The 19,530-nt window shown below is 29.9% G+C and overlaps 1 protein-coding gene across 1 annotated transcript in view; it reads right to left on the minus strand.

The window, feature by feature from the left end:
• LOC113376833 (jmjC domain-containing histone demethylation protein 1-like) overlaps positions 1-14,353 on the minus strand; it is a 37,028-nt gene extending 22,675 nt beyond the window's left edge. Inside the window, exon 1 of the mRNA XM_026616903.1 lies at positions 14,034-14,353. Within this exon, the coding sequence (XP_026472688.1) occupies positions 14,034-14,081 (48 nt within the window). The 5' untranslated portion in view covers positions 14,082-14,353. The remainder of the gene's footprint in view (positions 1-14,033) is intronic.
• Positions 14,354-19,530: the final 5,177 nt, after the last annotated feature.

Below are 19,530 nucleotides of genomic sequence, written 5' to 3' on the forward strand. Positions count from 1 at the left end.
CAGAGAGCGCTGAATGGCTTTTGCAACAAAATTACCGAAGACACGCACATGTTTAAGGGTATTTCAGTTCAGTATAAAAAAAAAACGATTTTGTTTTTTTTTGCATTTTTAAACTATTCAAGAATATGTGTACAAGAGTATTTTTCGAAATTTAAATTATATTTTAATTATATATATTTTCTGAGATATAGCTGCTTGACCATGATAATCCTCTTCCGCGAAACTTCAAAGAGGCGTGCGTCCATTAATCACGTGAGGGGGGGTTCGACAAAATATCACGTGGGAGAGGCGAGGGTCTAGCAAAATATCACGTGTATTTATTCTTTTACCTCAATTAATAAAAAATCTAAAAATTAAAAAAAATATATACGATTTTTTTTCTAGATACTAAAAATACACGTGATGTTTGGTAAGTGAGAGAGGGTAATTTTAAATATCACCAAGTATCTCGAAGGGCGGGTCCAAAAATCCTTAGAAATCGCTCACGTGATTAATGGACGTCACCAAAGCGTTTATAAACCCAGTAAAAGTTATAACTCTAAACCGTCTATTTCGATGCGATACCCACGATTTCCCAACTTCTACTTGAACGGACCGATTTACTTGAAACATCTACAGAATCTTTTCCACAGACTTTTTCAATTAGAACTACGTTCATCCTTAAATTCCAAATTTTACAACTTTTTGAAAAATTCGAGATTTCAAAATAAAGTTGTAAAAAAAATATTTTATTCAAACAGTCGCTATTTGCGACAAAAATTTTTTAACCTCATCTGTAATTCATACGATTGCGACATTATTCTATTACATTATTTGGAGAACTAAAAATCAGGCGGATAGTCATGTGCCAATTTTTTTGAGACCCTTCACTGGAGGGTCAACTAGAAAACTTTATGACTATTTTTAATTTCTATTTTTTCCCCAAATTTTCAAAACAATAAATAATAACTTCTTAAATATAGTGAAAATATTGTTTGCCAATTTTTTATAGCCTTTCAAAAATCGCACAAAATGTATGCCTCCAGAGTACACTCCTTATGGTCTCTACATTTTCAAGCCCATGATATTTAAAGGTAAGCTTCGAACTAAAAGGTTGTTCAAAATAAAATTAAATTGCTTCCTGATTTGTTGTAGAGCCTAAAAATCAATGAAAATTTCTCATTGAAAAAACCTCCCCAAAATCACAGAAAATCAGGTCATAGTTTCACCGAATAATGAAAGATTCCGAGTTATGAGATAAATAATGAAATATTTTGAGTATACTCTGATTATAATCATTATAATTAAATTTAATTAAATTGGGGACATATATGTACGAAATTACAATTGAATTGAATACATCAATCGTAGTTCGACTAATAATAATAAAATATTTTGCAAACTTGAACAAAATTGCATAATTTAAAACATTTTCTAATAACACATCACTCAAATGTTTTACATTTAAGTCCGCTCCGTCTTGTTTCAGTTTGGATCATTTTCATACATATTGAACAACATTTTAACGATTTTTCTGATAAAGATAAGAATTTTGAATAATTTAAAACTATAAGGCGTAAGTGGCATTTTACCTCAAAGAAAGGTGCATGTACTTTCCATAAGTGTGTAAATAATCGACATAATAAAAACACTATGATCGAATGATATATGAACACGTGCTTAGGGGGCATCCATGAATCACGTGATCGATTTTTGGACTCCCATCCCCCTTGGTGATATTCAAAATTACCCCCCCCCCCCCATTCCATCTCTAAACATCACGTGTATTTTTAGTTTAGTAGGAGAAAAAATTGTAAAATTTTTGTTATTTATTGAAAATGTGTAGATAATTACTTTTAAAAATCAGGTGAAAAATAAATACACGTGATATCTAAAAATTTATAAGTAATTGCTAAGAAGCGGCACAGTTGATCTTTAATCAACATATATACTGATATCTTCAATACAGTTTTCAAAATCAGCTCAGGATTTTTGACAAAATTATATAATCTTGCACTTAAAAGGCGTCCGTTAATGGACGTGATCGTCTTTTCAAGATTTTTGGATCCCTCCCTCCCCCTTGATGATAATTAAAGTTAGCTTCCCTCCCCCGCCAAGCACCACGTAAATTTTCAGTACCTAGAAAAAATCGTAATTTTTTAAAAATATTTTTGAAAAATTTTGGATTTTTTTTAATTCTGCTACAAAATAAATACACGTGAGTCCCCCTTCCTCTACGTGATTATTCGTAATATTTTTTTAAATCCCTCCTCCCTTTTTAAGACTCACGTGATTATTGGACGCCCCCTTAACTGCTATTTATAAAGAAACGACTCGTCCGATCGTGAAATAATTAACGCTGGTCCTTGTTGAGTTCGATTATGGTGCAGTCGTTTTGACAAAATTCGACAAAAAATCAAATTTTGACCCACATACAGATACATATACACACTTTGCTCCCAATTTTGGAGTCAAACGATTGAAAATGACATGAAAGGAGAACAAAATTAGCAAATGGTATTTTCTGACGTAAACGAATTAATCCTTCGGTAAGTTTGTAATATATATATAATAAGGTCCGCCAAATAACTTCTTTTTGAAAATGACATAATAATAAAAAAAAACTGAATATATTCTCAATGTTCTCTTTTTATTTGAAAATAATTTCATTCAAGTGATTCCCTGGCTGGTCATGCAGTACATAATTATAAACATGTTAATAGCAAAAAAAAGTTGGACGGAGAACCCTATACAACATTGTCTAACATAAAACGTCCATGTGGGTATTGATAATATATACAATACTAGATTTTTTCTGAATGCTTTAGCTGATACGAATTTATGTATTTTTGTATATAATATATATTTATTATTTCTAGAAAGCAGGGCGGCCCTATGAAATGACTTGTGAAAAGGCGTCTGCAAATTCAAACTAAATTATTCAAGGCATCAGACAGCCAGGATATTTCTATGTTGGGTTTTAATCCTTCTACTTACTTAAATTGCTCAAAGTAGAGTGCAATATTGGAAACCACTGGCATAAATTTATATTTAAGCCACCGACAGCTCAATGTATAGAAGTGATTTTAATAATAAAATTTCTGTACATTTTCTTCTACATATATAATATATAACTAGTGGTGCATGGCATTGTGCCTTAAAGTAAATTGCTAGAACTTCCCGTCCCGTAATTAAACATATGAGGACTCAAAACTCACTTTCACACACACGTATTTTACAAATAACTTGTATAGTACATGTGTACGAGAATTTCTTTGAAAATTTTTATAAGTTTCAAAAAGTAGTTCTTTTTGATATTTTTTTTATGAATTTAATTTTTTTGAAAATTTCGATTTTTTTAAATGTTTAAATTTTTTTTAGATTAGTGTCATACAGTTTTCGCAATATATGTGAAAAATGACAAGAATAATTACCCTCTTTTTTTGAAGTTTTGGAATAAGAGAAAATAATTAGTAAGCTTTGTAAAAATGTATGTCAAATTTTTTCAACACCATTTTCTTTCTAGTTGGTTTATTTTATGAAAATATAGGCCAAAATTCAAACAATTATTTACAGAATCTCAAAAACTATTATAAAAATGTCTCGTAAGTCGTTGCCTGGTGGCATTTTAGATAAAAGGCGAAGGCGCGCCAGATCGCTTTGGTACCAAAGATTAAATTTTTTAAGAAAATCGATTTAACATTTTTTTAATACTAAAAAAAATTAAAAATTTGATGTAATTTAACTTCCCGAAGAATAAGTTTGTTTTCATAAAAAAATCCGATTCGCTAATTTTATGTTTTCTCGACGTTCAAAGCCATTCTGAATCGAATGAGACCAAATTTGAAAAAAGTGTGTATGTGTGTGTGAACAGATTTTTTACCTTAAATCGAAGTTTTCTCAAAAACGGTAAAAAATTTAAAAGCCATTCGATGTATCTCGATGAGGACTATCGTTTGTCAGCTTTGCGCGACGAGCGGCCGAGCTTTTTTTGTAATTTGCATAAAATTGAACTTTTCGTCGACATTTTAGCTCACAATCCTAAATCGATTTAAAAAAATCAAAAACTGTTCGAAAGAAATTGGTTGGGATTGATACAGATTACTTTTAGGTAAAAATCTACCGGGCTCTTTCTTCGCATTTAACTGTTGAAAAAAAGTTCTTTGATGGAACTTTTTATGTTGATAGATATCATGATCCTTAACAATATACTAAAATTTTACGTCCCTACGGCAAGTAGTTTAATTTTAAAAATTCATCAAAGTTCGTAAAAATATTATAGTCAAAATTTGTGTCAAAAGTCGCTTTTGTGATGTGATGAAACATTATCAATTCATTAAAATTACAGATTTTTTTTTAAATGTGTTGAGAAAATTTCTATTGGGAATCGTAATGTTTAGATTTAATTGAAAGCGGCAAATTTATTTTCGAAATAAACAGTTAAAAATTTTATCTAAATCTCAATTTCGGTTGATTAAGTCCATTATTACATCTATCGAGAAGTTCATGCAACTTGCCTTAAGGCTATTGCCACATTCAACTAGCCAGTTTTCATTTTTGAAAATTGTTGATTTTTTGTGAAAGTTTTAAAATTTGAAATTTTTTGAAAAAAGCGTATTATAATATATATAATTAATTTACACCCTGCACACAAGCAAAATGCTCAAAATGTCGAGAACATACGTTGTGCTATACTACATAAGTAAATTATCACTTATGAACTATATACATAAGTGAATTTTATATATATATATACCAGGATTAGGTATACTAGTATATACTAGGATTATGTTATTTTTTTTGACAAAATGGCAACTGTTTGAAAAAAAAGGACCATTATCTTACCACTTTTTGGGTTTCTAAAAATTTTTTTAAAAAAAGTAATGATTGAAATTTGGGGATGAAGCTAGTATATGCCAGAGAAAAGTCTATAAAAAAAATTCACCGAAAATTACAAGTGAATCGGCCCAGTACAAATAGAGAAATCGTGGACATCATGAAGGAATCAGAAAGGATTATCATAGTGAATTAGTTGTATCTTCGAAAATAATTCAAATTTTGAAAAATTCTCTCATACAAATATTTTTAGAAATATGGAAAAAAAACAAGAAAAAAACAATTTGTTGGAATTTCTACACAAGAATACCTTCCTCAAATTAAAGTAATATATTAATATTTTCTCTAGGATTTATAATTTAACAGAAGTATTTAAAAAATTCAATAAAGATCTATACGTATATGAAAACTTTTAAAAACAAATATATTTCAAACTATACACCTATACCTATAAAACGATGAATAATACACCTACACAATACAGACATAGCTCATTCGAGAAATTTTTGTTGATATTTAATGGTTCATAGATATCAATGTTTATAGAATGCTCAATGAATGGTTTATAAAACAATTTAACATTTGCTATAATTATATAAATCATAATACAAAACAAAAATGACACTGTTGCAAATAATTATTAAATATTTACACATTATGCGTATATTGAGCACGCGTCTATTGAAAACATGATTTTGATAAGAATTTGTTCAGACAGGGGAGTTAAACCCGGTAAACCACGTGAGCGATTTTTAAGGGTTTTTGGACCCCCCTCCCTCTTGGTGATACGTGGTAATATTTAAAATTACCTTCGTAGAAAAAATCGTACATTTTTTTGTAAAATTTTAGATTTTTTTTGAATTGAGGTAAAAAATAAATACACGTAATATCTTACTAGATCCCCCTCCCCCCCTTTGAGACTCACGTGATTAATGGTCGCCCCCTAATTTAAAATAATGATTTGTTTTTATTATACTTCTGTATTAAAACTTTATTTCAGCTTTAACTTCATAGAAATTATCAAGTGTTTGAAACGCAAAAAATTATCAAGAAATTATCGAGTGAGATCTTGTAAGAGGGCGTCTATTAATCACGTGAGCAATTTTTAAGGATTTTTGGACCCCCTCCCTCTTGGTGATACGTGGTGATACTTTAAATTAACACCCCCCTCTCCGCACAACATCACGTGTATTTTTAATACCTAGAAAAAATCGTACATTTTTTTATTTTTTTGTAGAATTTTAGTTTTTTTTTTAAATTAAGGTAAAAAAAAATAAATACACGTGATATCTTACTAGACCCACCCATCCTCTAGGTGATATTTCGTGATTTTTTGTCAAACCCCCCCTCCCCCTTTTGAGACTCACTTGATTAATGAACGCCCCCTAATTTATGATATTGATTTATGTTTTTATTATACTTTTGTATTAAAACTTTATTTCAGCTTTAACTTCATAGAAATTATCAAGTGTTTGAAACACATTTTTATCTTTTTTAATTTATAGTTAAAACCATTAGGTCATGGTATCGTGTCTTAAGGCAAATTACTAGAACTTTCCGTACACCGTTAATTAAAAAATTTTGAAAGCTTAGGAAAGTAAAATTAGATTTTTTTAAGAATTTCGATTTTATTTGAACATTTTGAAAACATTTCGAAAATTTGAATATTGAAAAATGCTGATATTTTTTAAAAATTGGAAAAAGTATTTTTTTTTAATTTTTCCTTTTTTGAAAAATTCCGAATTTTTCGAAATTTTTTATAGCCATTTATCAGTTGATTCAAGTACAAAATAATATATGAATTTCGAACACCAAATGACTTTTTTCTTAAACTTTGTTTTCTTCTGAATCTCCAAAACCGCTAGACCTGGCTTTGTAAAAACTTAATTTTTCATTTTACGTCAATACAAGTGGAATGCTTTTTGAATCATTCAAATCGGATGCTCCATTCTCTTACAAATTTAATTGCCATTTTCTGCACTCATCGCTTGCTCTGTATCTCCGAAATGGCTGGACCAACTTTTGCCAAAAACTAATCAGCACGTCTCCTTATCAATGAGAATCGAAAGCTTTCTGAATAATTCAAATGGGTTGAGCGGTGCTCCCGAAAACGCCGGCGAAAAATTGTATCCATGCATACATACATTCTACATATATCAATACACACACGCATCCATTTTTCCTAAAGTATGTCAAAATGTTCAGAATCAATTCGATAGTAGGTTTAGAAAATCAGAATGACTACGATATCATCTTAAGTGTTAAAAAGAATTTAATTAGAATATTGAATTAATATATAAAATAAATTGGATAAAAATTTAGTTTCCGTGAATGAATAAATAAAAAGTAAGTTAAATAAGCAATATGAGATATTAACAAATATGATAAAGGAAAAATTGCATAAAAAAACCTATGGTAATTACTCAAATAAAACGGGCATTTATTTTAAGACATAAAATTCAGATGAACCTTTCAGTATAGGCGCTCAGCTTGTATTTGAGTGTTATTTTATTACATATTATGAAATATGTAATAGAGATATGCTATTTATATGAATAACAGAACTATATTTACTAAAGAAACAAAAAATATTTCCATGAATCCAGAAATGAGCAACGATTGCGTGCCGATGCATAATATTTAAAATTGAGAAAATAAATCGATTTTTATCTTTTACTTACTATTTTTGCGGGACAGTTTAAAATAGGAATTGCTACTTTTTTATTCTCTATTTTATTTACAACTGTCCAGATAAGGACATTTAGTAAACTTGGGGAATTTACAAATGTCAGCCGTAAAAGGACATTGTTTACTATATTGACATGTTAGAAAAACAACTCAATAGTTGTTTTTCCATTCGTTATAATATTAGCAATATTTTAATGATAATAATATAAACTTAATTATTTTCTCATAAATAATTTCATATAAGTAATAACTAAATTATTTCAATCTTTATCAGGAAATTGCAACAAATGCCCGAACAACTCCTCTATCATCATGTTTGAAAATTTTCATTTGCATTAATCGCCACGACAATACCAGAAAAATTTCCACGTGGACCGTGTGTACTTTATTAGATATTTAAGGTAAAAATTTATCAAAGAAAAGATTTTTTTGTCAAAATTCCTGGAAATGCACTATTTTTCATGTTACACATATATGACTGGCATGGCCCTACATTAAAACTTTCTCCAGCTAAAATTGTTATTTAACATTTGTGCCTTTAGGAGGTCAGGCTTTATGTGTAAAATGCCTGATCGCACAGCTTTTTAGCAGTTTGTGACTACCAACTCATACGAATATAGACCCGTAACATAACATTAATATTTTACCGGAGATAAAATGTAATCTAAATATAGTATTTTAATTGCATGTAACGCTTTTTAATTTGCTACTATAATTACTCAATTGTTTTTACACAATTATACAAACAATGCATAAAAATGTAAATAAACATAGGGCTAATTGATGTGTTATTATAATAAAATTTATATGGTTTATTAACAATATAAACAGTACGGATTTTATGATTCGATTTGTTTTCGCTTTTTTAATGAGCATTAGTTCTTTTTGCGATTCAAAATTTGATTATAGAAAATTTAGATAAATTAATTTAGATAAAGTTATATGAATGATCATAATTTCTTCTAAAATTAGACCTTAGGTAATAATTATTTCTTTCTTGTACACGTTTAACCGGTAATTTTTTTTCTGCATTCCTCCGTCCTTTCAATTTTTCTCTTCAATTTTTTGCAGATATTCTTTCTTGTAACTTCATCGTTCCATGTCTCTAATCCATAATGAGCAATTTTATTTATATTTTATATACTATGCAATATATATGTAATATATTATTAAATGTAAATAGGTGATATTTATATGTAAGACACTATTCAATAACTAGTTGGTATTGGTATTTAGCTTTGTGCCTTTAGAAGGTTAGGCTTTATGTGTAAAACGCCTGATCGCACAGCTTTTTTAGCAGTTTGTGACTACCAACTCATACGATATAGACCCGTAACATAACATTAATATTTTACCGGAGATAAAATTAATCTATATATAGTTTTTAATTGCATGTAACGCTTTTAATTTGCTACTATAATTACTCAATTGTTTTTACACATTATACAAACAATGCATAAAAATGTAAAAAAACATAGGGCTAATTGATGTGTTTTATAATAAAATTTATATGGTTTATTAACAATATAAACAGTACGGATTTATGATTCGATTTGTTTTCGCTTTTTAACTAATGAGCATTAGTTCTTTTTGCGATTCAAATTTGATTATAGAAATTTAGATAAATTAATTTAGATAAAGTTATATGAATGATCATAATTTCTTCTAAAATTAGACCTTAGGTAATAATTATTTCTTTCTTGTACACGTTTAACCGGTAATTTTTTTTCTGCATTCCTCCGTCCTTTCAATTTTCTCTTCAATTTTTTGCAGATATTCTTTCTTGTAACTTCATCGTTCCATGTCTCTAATCCATAATGAGCATTTTATTTATATTTTTATATACTATGCAATATATATGTAATATATTATTAAATGTAAATAGGTGATATTTATATGTAAGACACTATTCAATAACTAGTTGTATTGGTATTTAGCCTTGAGGCAAGTTACATGAACTTCCCGATATGTGTAAATAATCGACTTAATCAATAAAAATAAAATTAATTTATGAGTGATTAAAAGTATTCCGAGTGGATTTATTACACTTATTGTTAGTTGAAAACGAACGAACACGTTAACTCGGAGTATTTTCTAAAGCAAATATTCAAAAATCAATAATTTTTATAATTGAACCAGTTTGCGTAGGACTTTAATAGTTTAGTATGTTCAAGACCAAGTACTCTATCGTTATACCAGTTAATCGTCTATTTTTAATATTAACAAACGTCAAAAAAACTACTTATTGATGAATTTTTAAAATTAAACTACTTGGCGTAAGGCCGTAATATTTCAGTAAGTTCTATAAGACCGTGATATATATATCGCCAAAAAAATTTCCATGAAATCGACTTAAATTTTTTTTCAACAGTTAATTACAAGAAAACGGCTCGGTAGATTTTCACCAATACTTAAAAAATTTTACTCTATAAAGGTGTGAAAGCGGGTGGTCTCAAAAAATTGTCACCTGACCATACCTACGATTTTAACCCTCTAAATCAACTGAAACAAAGATATAGATATATTATTATCTCTAGAATAATGTCGGAATCGTATGAACTACAAGCAAGTTAAAAAAAATGTTTTTTTACAAAATAATACGACTATATAAATTTTTTTTTTTACAAAAATGGTAAAAATCGAAATTTGTCGATGAGCGTACTTGATACTGAAGAGGTCTATAAAAAACTCTGTAAAACATCAAGTAAGTCGGTTCAGTAAAAGTTGAGAAATCGTGGGTATCGTATCGAAACCACAAGTTCGAGAAAAAAAAAAGGATTTTTCGGCCGCGCTTTTAGAGAATAATTGAATAGTCAAACTTTGAAAATACAAAAAAGACTAAATTGATTTCTTTACCACTTTCCACTCGCGAATTCCGAGATTTATATGAATTTTGCTGCCAGAGCGGCGGCATCCGAGTCAAAAGGGTTAAATTCTATACCTTCAGTAAATTAGAAAATATAGAAAATATGTACTCAAGTTAGGTAAACTAGTTAAGAAAATATATAATATTTATATTCATTACGCAATTCAATAACTATCAACTTCAATTAATTTGATTACAAATATTAAATTATCAAAAAAAATGTAATTTTATATTTTTTATGCACATGAATTTAATATGATACCAATTGTACATTTTAATTTTCAATACCAAATAAGAAAATATTTTTCTGACGATGAGTGAGTTAAATTATCAAAGAAAAGATCTTACATTTATTTTTAGTACACAATTCAATAACAAAGACAGTATCAATTGTAAATAAATTTGATTAAAAATATTAAATTACAAATGATATTTGATACAAATATTTAACAAGATTTATCTGATTGTAAAAGTGAACTTATGAACATATATTGGAGGACAAATTATACCGCATCTGGATAATCTTGCTTGCATAAAATAAAGATTCACGTAAAACTAATTTTGCAGGTGTTTAATATGAAAACTATGTACGTTTCTATAAATATATTGTATCAATAATAAACAGAATCATCGGATTCAAGAAAGGCGCCAACAGCCGAGCAAAGTAAAAAATGTAATTTTATTACTATTATTTATTATTATTATCATGTGTAATTTTGCAATGTAACTCATAGGGTCTGTAAATAACTCTGTTATATAATATAGAATGAATAAAAAAAAATTGTTTGTTTCGAGAGAAAATCAGATTCGCCAATTTTATATTTTCTCGACGTTTTAAGTCATTTTGGTTCGAATGGGACCAAATTTAGAAAAATTTTGTGTATGTTGTATGTGAGCCAAATTTTGGCCTTTCGTCGATTTAAAAACGGCTGAACCGTTTTCAAGAATTTAAAAACCATTCGATGAAACTTGATAAGCACTCGCGTTGGCTAGATTTTTAATACATCGGTTGAGCCGTTTCTTTAGAACTAGCAGAAAAGTGCAAAATTTTTCGCCCACGGTTCAACCAAAAATCCTGAATCAACTTTGAAATTTCAAAAACTATTTGAAAATATTGCTGATTAGATTTTGGCTAAAATCAGTTAGACCGTTTCTTTGTAGTTTAATGCAAAAAAAATTCAACGTTTTTAAATAAAATTTGTATGACGATAAAGTTCTTGGTCTTGATGAACATACTAAAATATTATAGGCCTACGAAAGGTGGTTTAAGTATAAAAATTAATTAAAATCCCGTAGGTCAAAAGTTATAGTAATCGCAAAACATCGAAAATGAAAATTTAGCATATTTTTACGTTTCGAAGGTTTCTGAACATTTTGGCATATCTTGAAAAAAGTTTGTGTATGGATGCATGAAGTAAGTATGTATATATTTAAACATTGCACTGGTATTGACGAAATAAAAAATTAAGTAATTTTAGGGAAGAAAATTCAGCGCTTTCGGAGATCCAAAAAAAAGTTTTTTTAAAAAAAAAAACGCCATTTGGCGAACACAAATTATCATTAGACATATGCACATCTAAGATATCTAAGGTAGATAGCTTAGATATCTTATAGAAGTTTTAATAATAAGCACAAGTTTTGTTTACATTTCCAGGGGTTATGTTTATTGAAGTTTATTAATTTAGTTAATACAAATATCATCGATATTTTCGTTGATAGTATTACTCAACCGACTTGAATGGATTTCAAACTTAACGAGAAATTTCAATTTTTTTAAAAAGGTCGATTTTTTCTCAAAATTCCCAATTCTCAAAAATATAGTATTTCAAAAAAAAATAAAGATATTTTTAGCAATTTGCATTAATATCATGCATCACTAGTTTACTTTTTACTTCTGCTCTGGTTTTGTATTCATGTATTTACGTTTCTTGCGTAAAAAGCAACGCCGCGCGATCGCGAAGTTTTAAAGAAATGAAAATATCGAATGTTAAAACAGAAATTTTAATATGAATAAAAAATGTTAAAACAGTCAAAATTTTAAAAATAATGAACTAAAAAAGAAATATTTCAAGATTAACGCTTTCAAAAATTTTACGGTACGAGAAGTTCATAATTTGTTTAGCAATTTGTCTTAAGGCACGATGCCATGCACTGCTAGTTTTTGACAAAGACCAGCCAGACCGTTTCTTTGAAGTTGATTGCTAAGAAAAATATTTCGACGATGTTATAGAAAATTTGTATGGCGATGAAGTACCTGGTCTTAATGAACACACTAAAATATTGTAGTCCTACGGAAAGTGGTTTAATTATTAAAATTAATTAAAATTAATATTAATCGGGCGCGCTTTTACATAGAAAATACTCCATTGTACGTATTATGTACGTGAATGTTTTTCCTTAATGTGTAATAATTGTAATTAAAAAATTGTACAAAATTTGATAATCTGCACTATACCTATAAATTACTATATCGATTTTTTATCGTTTAAGTCGATTATTTGTACATGTCGGGAAGTTAATGCAATAAGTCAATCAATTTTTTTTGACGATTTTAATGAAAATTTGTATGGCGATAAAGTACCTGTTTTTGATAAACACACTAAAATATTATAGTCCTTCAATTAATTGTTAAAATTAATCAAAATTAGGATTGATCGGCCGCGCTTTTACATAGAAAATATCTATGTACGTATTACGTACGTGCATGATTTTCCTTAATGTGTGATCATTGTAATTAAAAAATTGTACAAAATTTGATAATCTGCACTACACTTATAAATTATTTTATCGATTTCTTATCGTTTAAGTCGATTATTTGCTCACGTCGGGAAGTTAATGCAACTTGCATTGTCGAGTCAAAATGCCACTTACACCTAGCATAAATAAGTCAATTTTTCTCGACGATTTTAATAAAAATTTGAATGGCGATAAAGTACCTGTTTTTGATGAACACACTAAAATATTATAGTCCTTCAATTAATTGTTGAAATTAATTAAAATTAGGATTGATCGGCCGCGCTTTTACATAGAAAATACTCCATGTACGTATTATTGAACGTTTTTCCTTAATGTGTGATCATTGTAATTAAAAAATTGTACAAAATTTGATAATCTGCACTACACTTATAAATTATTTTATCGATTTCTTATCGTTTAAGTCGATTATTTGCACATGTCGGAAAGTTAATGCAACTTGCATTGTCGAGTCGAAATGCCACTTACACCTAGTCAATTAATAATTCGAGAGTGTTTAAGTAAATAGGTAATTTTAACGCGTATTTTTAAGCCGATTCCATCTACTATTGCAGCACGGCCAGAGTCACGTGATCGATGCGGGAATAAAACAAACAGTAGTAGTAGGTTGGATGTTGCATTCGCCGATTGCCGGATTAGTTAGCAGATTGGCTTGCGGGAGAGAGGCTATTGTGAAAATTCACGCAATCGTATTGATATAAACTCGACTCGTCTATGATAAATAATTCATTTAAGATAGAAACAACACTCGGTTAACCGAAACTGATTTTATCCACGATAAAACACACGTATTTCCTAAGTTCGAGTCAACTTTTCCAAAACCCGTATGCGTGTAAAGCAATTTTATAGCTATGGCGTCTAAATATTTTTTTAAATTTATTTAACAAACAATCGTCGATGTTTCGCTTACCAGTTGTCTGGTCAGATGTTTTTTGCTGCCGCCTGTCGAATCCGACATTGTGGACACTTGATATTTTTCGGTTTTTCACTTTAGCGATGTTTTCGGTGTTATTGAGCTGGCCGAGAGATACACACGTTTACACACGACAATGGCTGCGCCATTTATGAAGATCCGAGTAGCACGCATAGTCACACACACACTCAAACTGCCACACACCTTGCCCGCTCTCACTACTACTACTACAACTTCATCGGCATCGATACAAAGCGACATACAACGTACGCTTACTCGCTCGCTCGCTCGCTCGCTCGTTCGCTATCAACTAGTGCGCTAAAGCGAATTGTATGAAATGGCGTACTGTCAATGACATAACGACTCAATGACAATGACACTATGACACAATGCCGACGACGCCGAATGACAGATGATAAACATTGTCGCCAACGACAAACATTCAGTCTGATTCAGTCATTAACAAATGTAATGAAACACATTTTTTTTAAATTTTATTTTTGGCTTCTGATTTACATCATTTTGCCATTACATTTATCTATACAGTTCTATATAATACAATTGTACTTAAAAAATAATGATTACACCCAATTATACTTGTTTATATAATACAATTATACTCAGGGCCGGATTTAGAAATTTGGCGCCCCGGGGCAATGACAAAAATGCCGCCCCATCCCCGAAATTTTACGAACTTTCGAACTTTTTTTAAAGCAATCGTGCTGCTTCAGCTGCGAGAGACAAAATATAGAAGCGCGTAAGCGCCGTGTCGCAGTCTAACGGATAAACAATGCTACAAAACTTATATAAATGTAAACAAAATTTATACTTATTATTATAATATCTTTAAAATATCTGGTAATTTAATGTGCATATGTCTTAAGATCACTTTTGTCCGCCAAATGTTTCTATATCAAATTTTTTTATTGGATCATCGAAACCGCTAAACCTGCCCCACACAAATTTAAGCAGTTATTTATTCTGTAATTTTTTTTGAATGTTATTGGACGCTTTTTTCTCAAAAACTGAATTATCATTTTTGGCATTTTGACCCGTATCTTCAAAACAGGTGGACCTGCCTTGACCAATAACTAATCAGCATGTCTCCTTATCAATAGGAATTAAATCGGCTTGAATAATTAAAAAATATTAGATTTGAGACGTGCTGATTAGCTTTTGGTACAGGCAATTACGAAAAATGGTAATTAAGTTTCGATATTTCTTCTCTGAAACAGCTACGCAGCGCGATTGCTTTGCAAAAAGTTCATAATTTTCGAAAAATTTCAAAATACAAAAAATGTGTTTTAGAAGTCTTTTTTTTCATTTTTCAATAAAATTTAAAGCTCTTTATAAAATGTAATTTTCAGTTCGGGATGTTTCAGTAATTTGTCTTAAGGCAAATGAGTCACTAGTTTAAATTTGTTTTTCGGCGCTTTAAGCTTGGAAGTGCACAAATACGTCATTTTAAGAGGGCTCGAGAACTGAAAAACATATTTTTCTTAAACTTTCAGCTTCTTTCCGGATATTTATATTAGCCAAATTGCCAAATTTGATAACTTATTAACCAATTTGATAATTTACGTTCGGATAGGGAGGCAAGGCAAAATAATAAATTTTAGTTATCGTTTATTTCAACCCAAATTTTGCATTGCAATCGTATTATGTTTTGTTAATTATATTTCTTGAAATAAAAAATGTTGTTAAAAAAAATTGATTATATTGAATAGAATTTTTTTCTCACTATCCAAATTTTGCCGCCCCCCAAAATTTGCCGCCCTGGGCAGTAGCCCCGATTGCCCCTACTGTAAATCCAGCACTGATTATACTTGTATAATACAATTATACTATAATTGTTTGTATAATACAATTATACTTGTTTATCTATGATTACACCTAAGTCTGTTTTTACACGGTCTTTTTGTACACGGTTTTGATATAACACGGTTTGAAAATTGAATATTTTTAATTTTTTTACACGATTTTATTCCATTTAGCACGATTTGAAATTTTATGTACTTAAATTTTTTTTGCCAAATTTAATTTTTGCGAAGTATGTTCCTATTCTTTTCGTTCACAACATAGTTTTTTAGTTTCTGAACTTGCCATACATTTAATTTATATTACTTTTAAGATTAGAGTGCATATCTTTGATATCATTAATTACTACGCTTGTGAAAATAAGCATTATATATTTGATTTAATAAAATAAACATGAATTCTTGTTCTTAAAAATTCTTGTTTTTCACTAATTTTAATAGGTTTTTAGAGATTAGGAACAAATCACCCATTTTTGTATAAGATCAATGTCTTTTTTTACACGTTTTTTTTTTACACGGTTTCTTCTGGAACCAATCTACCGTGTAAAAACAGACTTAGGTGTATATTACAGTAAACCCTCGCTTTACGCGGCAAGTGCGTACCGTGCAGTGTAGGAACCGTGCTATAAGAAACTCGTATTTAACATACAAGTCAGGCTAATTCGTAGTGCGTTCTATAGAACCTTACATAGTGCAGTATGGGAACCGTGTTATGAGAGACTCAGAGTTAGTACAAATCGCACCATTTTTATCGCGTTGTATGGAGACCAAGAAATACAACTTGAAGTAGGAGAAATACGGACGAAATGACGTGTAGGACATTGACACCTTATTCAAAAATTGGCGCGACGCAGTAGTCAGCTCAAACGTGTTCTTAGGCGGCTATTATACAATCAGGCATGTCTAAAAGATAAAAGTCGACAACAAAATTTACATCAATACCCTTTTGCACAACGAACTTATGGGCTGTTGACCAAATACCACGTAATAAGAAGTCCGTGTAGTCGGAGGGATGTCGGATTTTTAGCTCCGTGTAGTATGGGAACCGTGTACCCAGAGTGCCGTGTAAAGCGAGGGCCTACTGTATATGTTAATTTTGCCGTTACTTATAAAGTTATATACACCTAAGTCTGTTTTTACACGGAGATTGGTTCCAGAAGAAGCCGTGTAAAAAAAAACGTGTAAAAAAAGACATTGAGCTTATACAAAAATGGGTGATTTGTTCCTAATCTCTAGAATCTATTAAAATTAGTGAAAAACAAGAATTTTTAAGAACAAGAATTTATGTTTATTTTATTAAATCAAATATAATAAAAAAAATCAAAGTAAAAATTGTTTGTACGCGCTAAAGGGGAATTCACTTAAATCTTTAAGCGAGTGTTCGCAAACTATCGATACTATCGATGGTTTCAGACTTTTTTCTTTTATAAATACTTTTTTGTGATATGAACATACTTCGCAAAAATTAAATTTGACAAAAAAAATTAAGTACATAAAATTTTAAATCGTGCTAAATGGAATAAAATCGTGTAAAAAAATTAAAAATATTCAATTTTCAAACCGTGTTATATCAAAACCGTGTACAAAAAGACCGTGTAAAAACAGACTTAGGTGTATATATTTATAAATCCTTATGCCATTACTTGATATAATTATTTGTACATTGATGGGAAAAATAATCTTTAAGTTTTGTATGTTTTTAAATAATTTTGATCTTTCTTGCTGATAATAATTACATCCCCAAAATATATGGTCAAGTGTTAATGAAACACAATTTAGATCTCACAAGTTTCTAGAATTAACATCGAGATACTAAGATCCTATAAAAACGCCAAATTTCCACAAGATTAATAATGTTCCTACCAGTGGCGTCGGAAGCAAATTTTTGATGGGTGGGCTCGCGGGCCTGTGTGGTCTTGTTTTTTTTTTTAGACATTTGAGACAGTATCATACTTAGGGATTGAGATTGATGGGTGGGCTCAGCCCACCCATCAAATTTCATGGGTGGGCTCAAGCCCACCCAGCCCACGCGGTTCCGACGCCACTGGTTCCTACTTATCTTATAACTTTACAAAAAACAATCACTTCTACCTAAATCATCACTTATTAGTCCAATCATTTAAACTTAAATTAGGTAAGAATCTCGGAGTTCGAGATACCCAGCTGTAAGTCTGTAAATACTTGTATCAGAGGCGTAACTACCGCCGTATCAGCCGTATCAAAAATACGGGGCCCCCGAGCCAGGGAGAGCCCCAACGTCCGTAAGCAAATATTAATAATAACTAGTGGGGTGCATGGCATCTAGCCTTACGGCAAATTGCTGGAACTTCCCGCACCAAATATTATTATTTTTTTTAAAAACGATTAAAATTTTTGAAAAAATTTTACTTCGAAAAAATTAGATTTTTGGGAAACTTATTTCTAACTCTGTAATCTTATTTTAAACTCAACCTTTTGCTAATTAAATAAATTAATTTCTCATACTAAACATAGATTTCAGAGACTTTGACTCAATTATTATGTTCGAAAAATTACAACTGGGGTCATTTCGCAAACCATTACAGTAAGATACAGTGGGATCATCTCTTTTAATTTTTAAAACCCATTAGAGAGTTCAAAATGCATTGTAAACTCTCCAAAAATATGTTTAAAATATGAAATTCAATACTTATTTATATTGCTGACAAAATTCAATAGTTTAGCATACAAGTAATTTTTGCATACGATTTACCCAGTTGCAATCGTTTTGCAACAATCGTTTGCAAAAGTTTTCAAAGATCGAAATTCGTTTTATCAAGAAATTCAATAAAAAACTGTGTACAGCTGAATTTGAATTGTTTGTAGAAGTTTTGAAAAAGGGCTAGATGAATATTGATGATAAGTGAAGGTTAATTAAATTTATTTATTTATTATTTTTATTTATTTATTTATTTGTTCAACACCTAAGGCAATAATTTTAATTTTTATTTTTTATGTGAGAAAATTCCGCCCTACCTGAGGGGGCTCCCAAAAAAAGTTTGATACGGAGCTCTGCCAATGCACGCTACGCCCCTGACTTGTATATTGACACCCTAAAAGTTGTCTCAAAACCTACATGTGGTATTGACACCCTACCATATAGGGGCGTCAATATACAAGTATTTACAGACTTACAGCTGAGTATCTCGAATTCCGAGGTAAACTTACCATAATGACAGGACCATATATGACGCACAGTAAACTTTTGAGTTTGTAGAAATGATATGACAAACTGCTTAATTTTCTCACATAGTTATATTTTTAACTTTCCGTGGGCTAAGTTATTGTAATCGTCCAAAAATTGAAATTGAATTTTTTTGCATATCTTTACGTTTCGAAGGTTTCTGAACATGTTGGCACACCTTAGAAAAAATTGATGTGTGAATTGTAGAGATATTAATTACTGGTTCTCTTACACTTAATCATAGTGTCAATATTTTAGTCTGCACTCGTTGGCCTTTCAATCATGACTAACCTCTCGCTCAATAATAATTCATTTTACCTGTTTCGATCCTTATTGTACGAATAAGGGTCGATTTATAAAAGTTTTATATAAATGCTAGATTTGGTATTAACTTACATTCTTAAAATTACAACTTATCTTAATAAGGATCTGATACATAAAATATAATAATACATACATAATAGTTCTCAACAGT

The sequence above is a fragment of the Ctenocephalides felis genome, unplaced genomic scaffold (assembly GCF_003426905.1).
Source record: "Ctenocephalides felis isolate EL2017-DRISC unplaced genomic scaffold, ASM342690v1 CF-g0.4_SCAFFOLD_01886, whole genome shotgun sequence".
Lineage (NCBI taxonomy): Eukaryota > Metazoa > Arthropoda > Insecta > Siphonaptera > Pulicidae > Ctenocephalides > Ctenocephalides felis.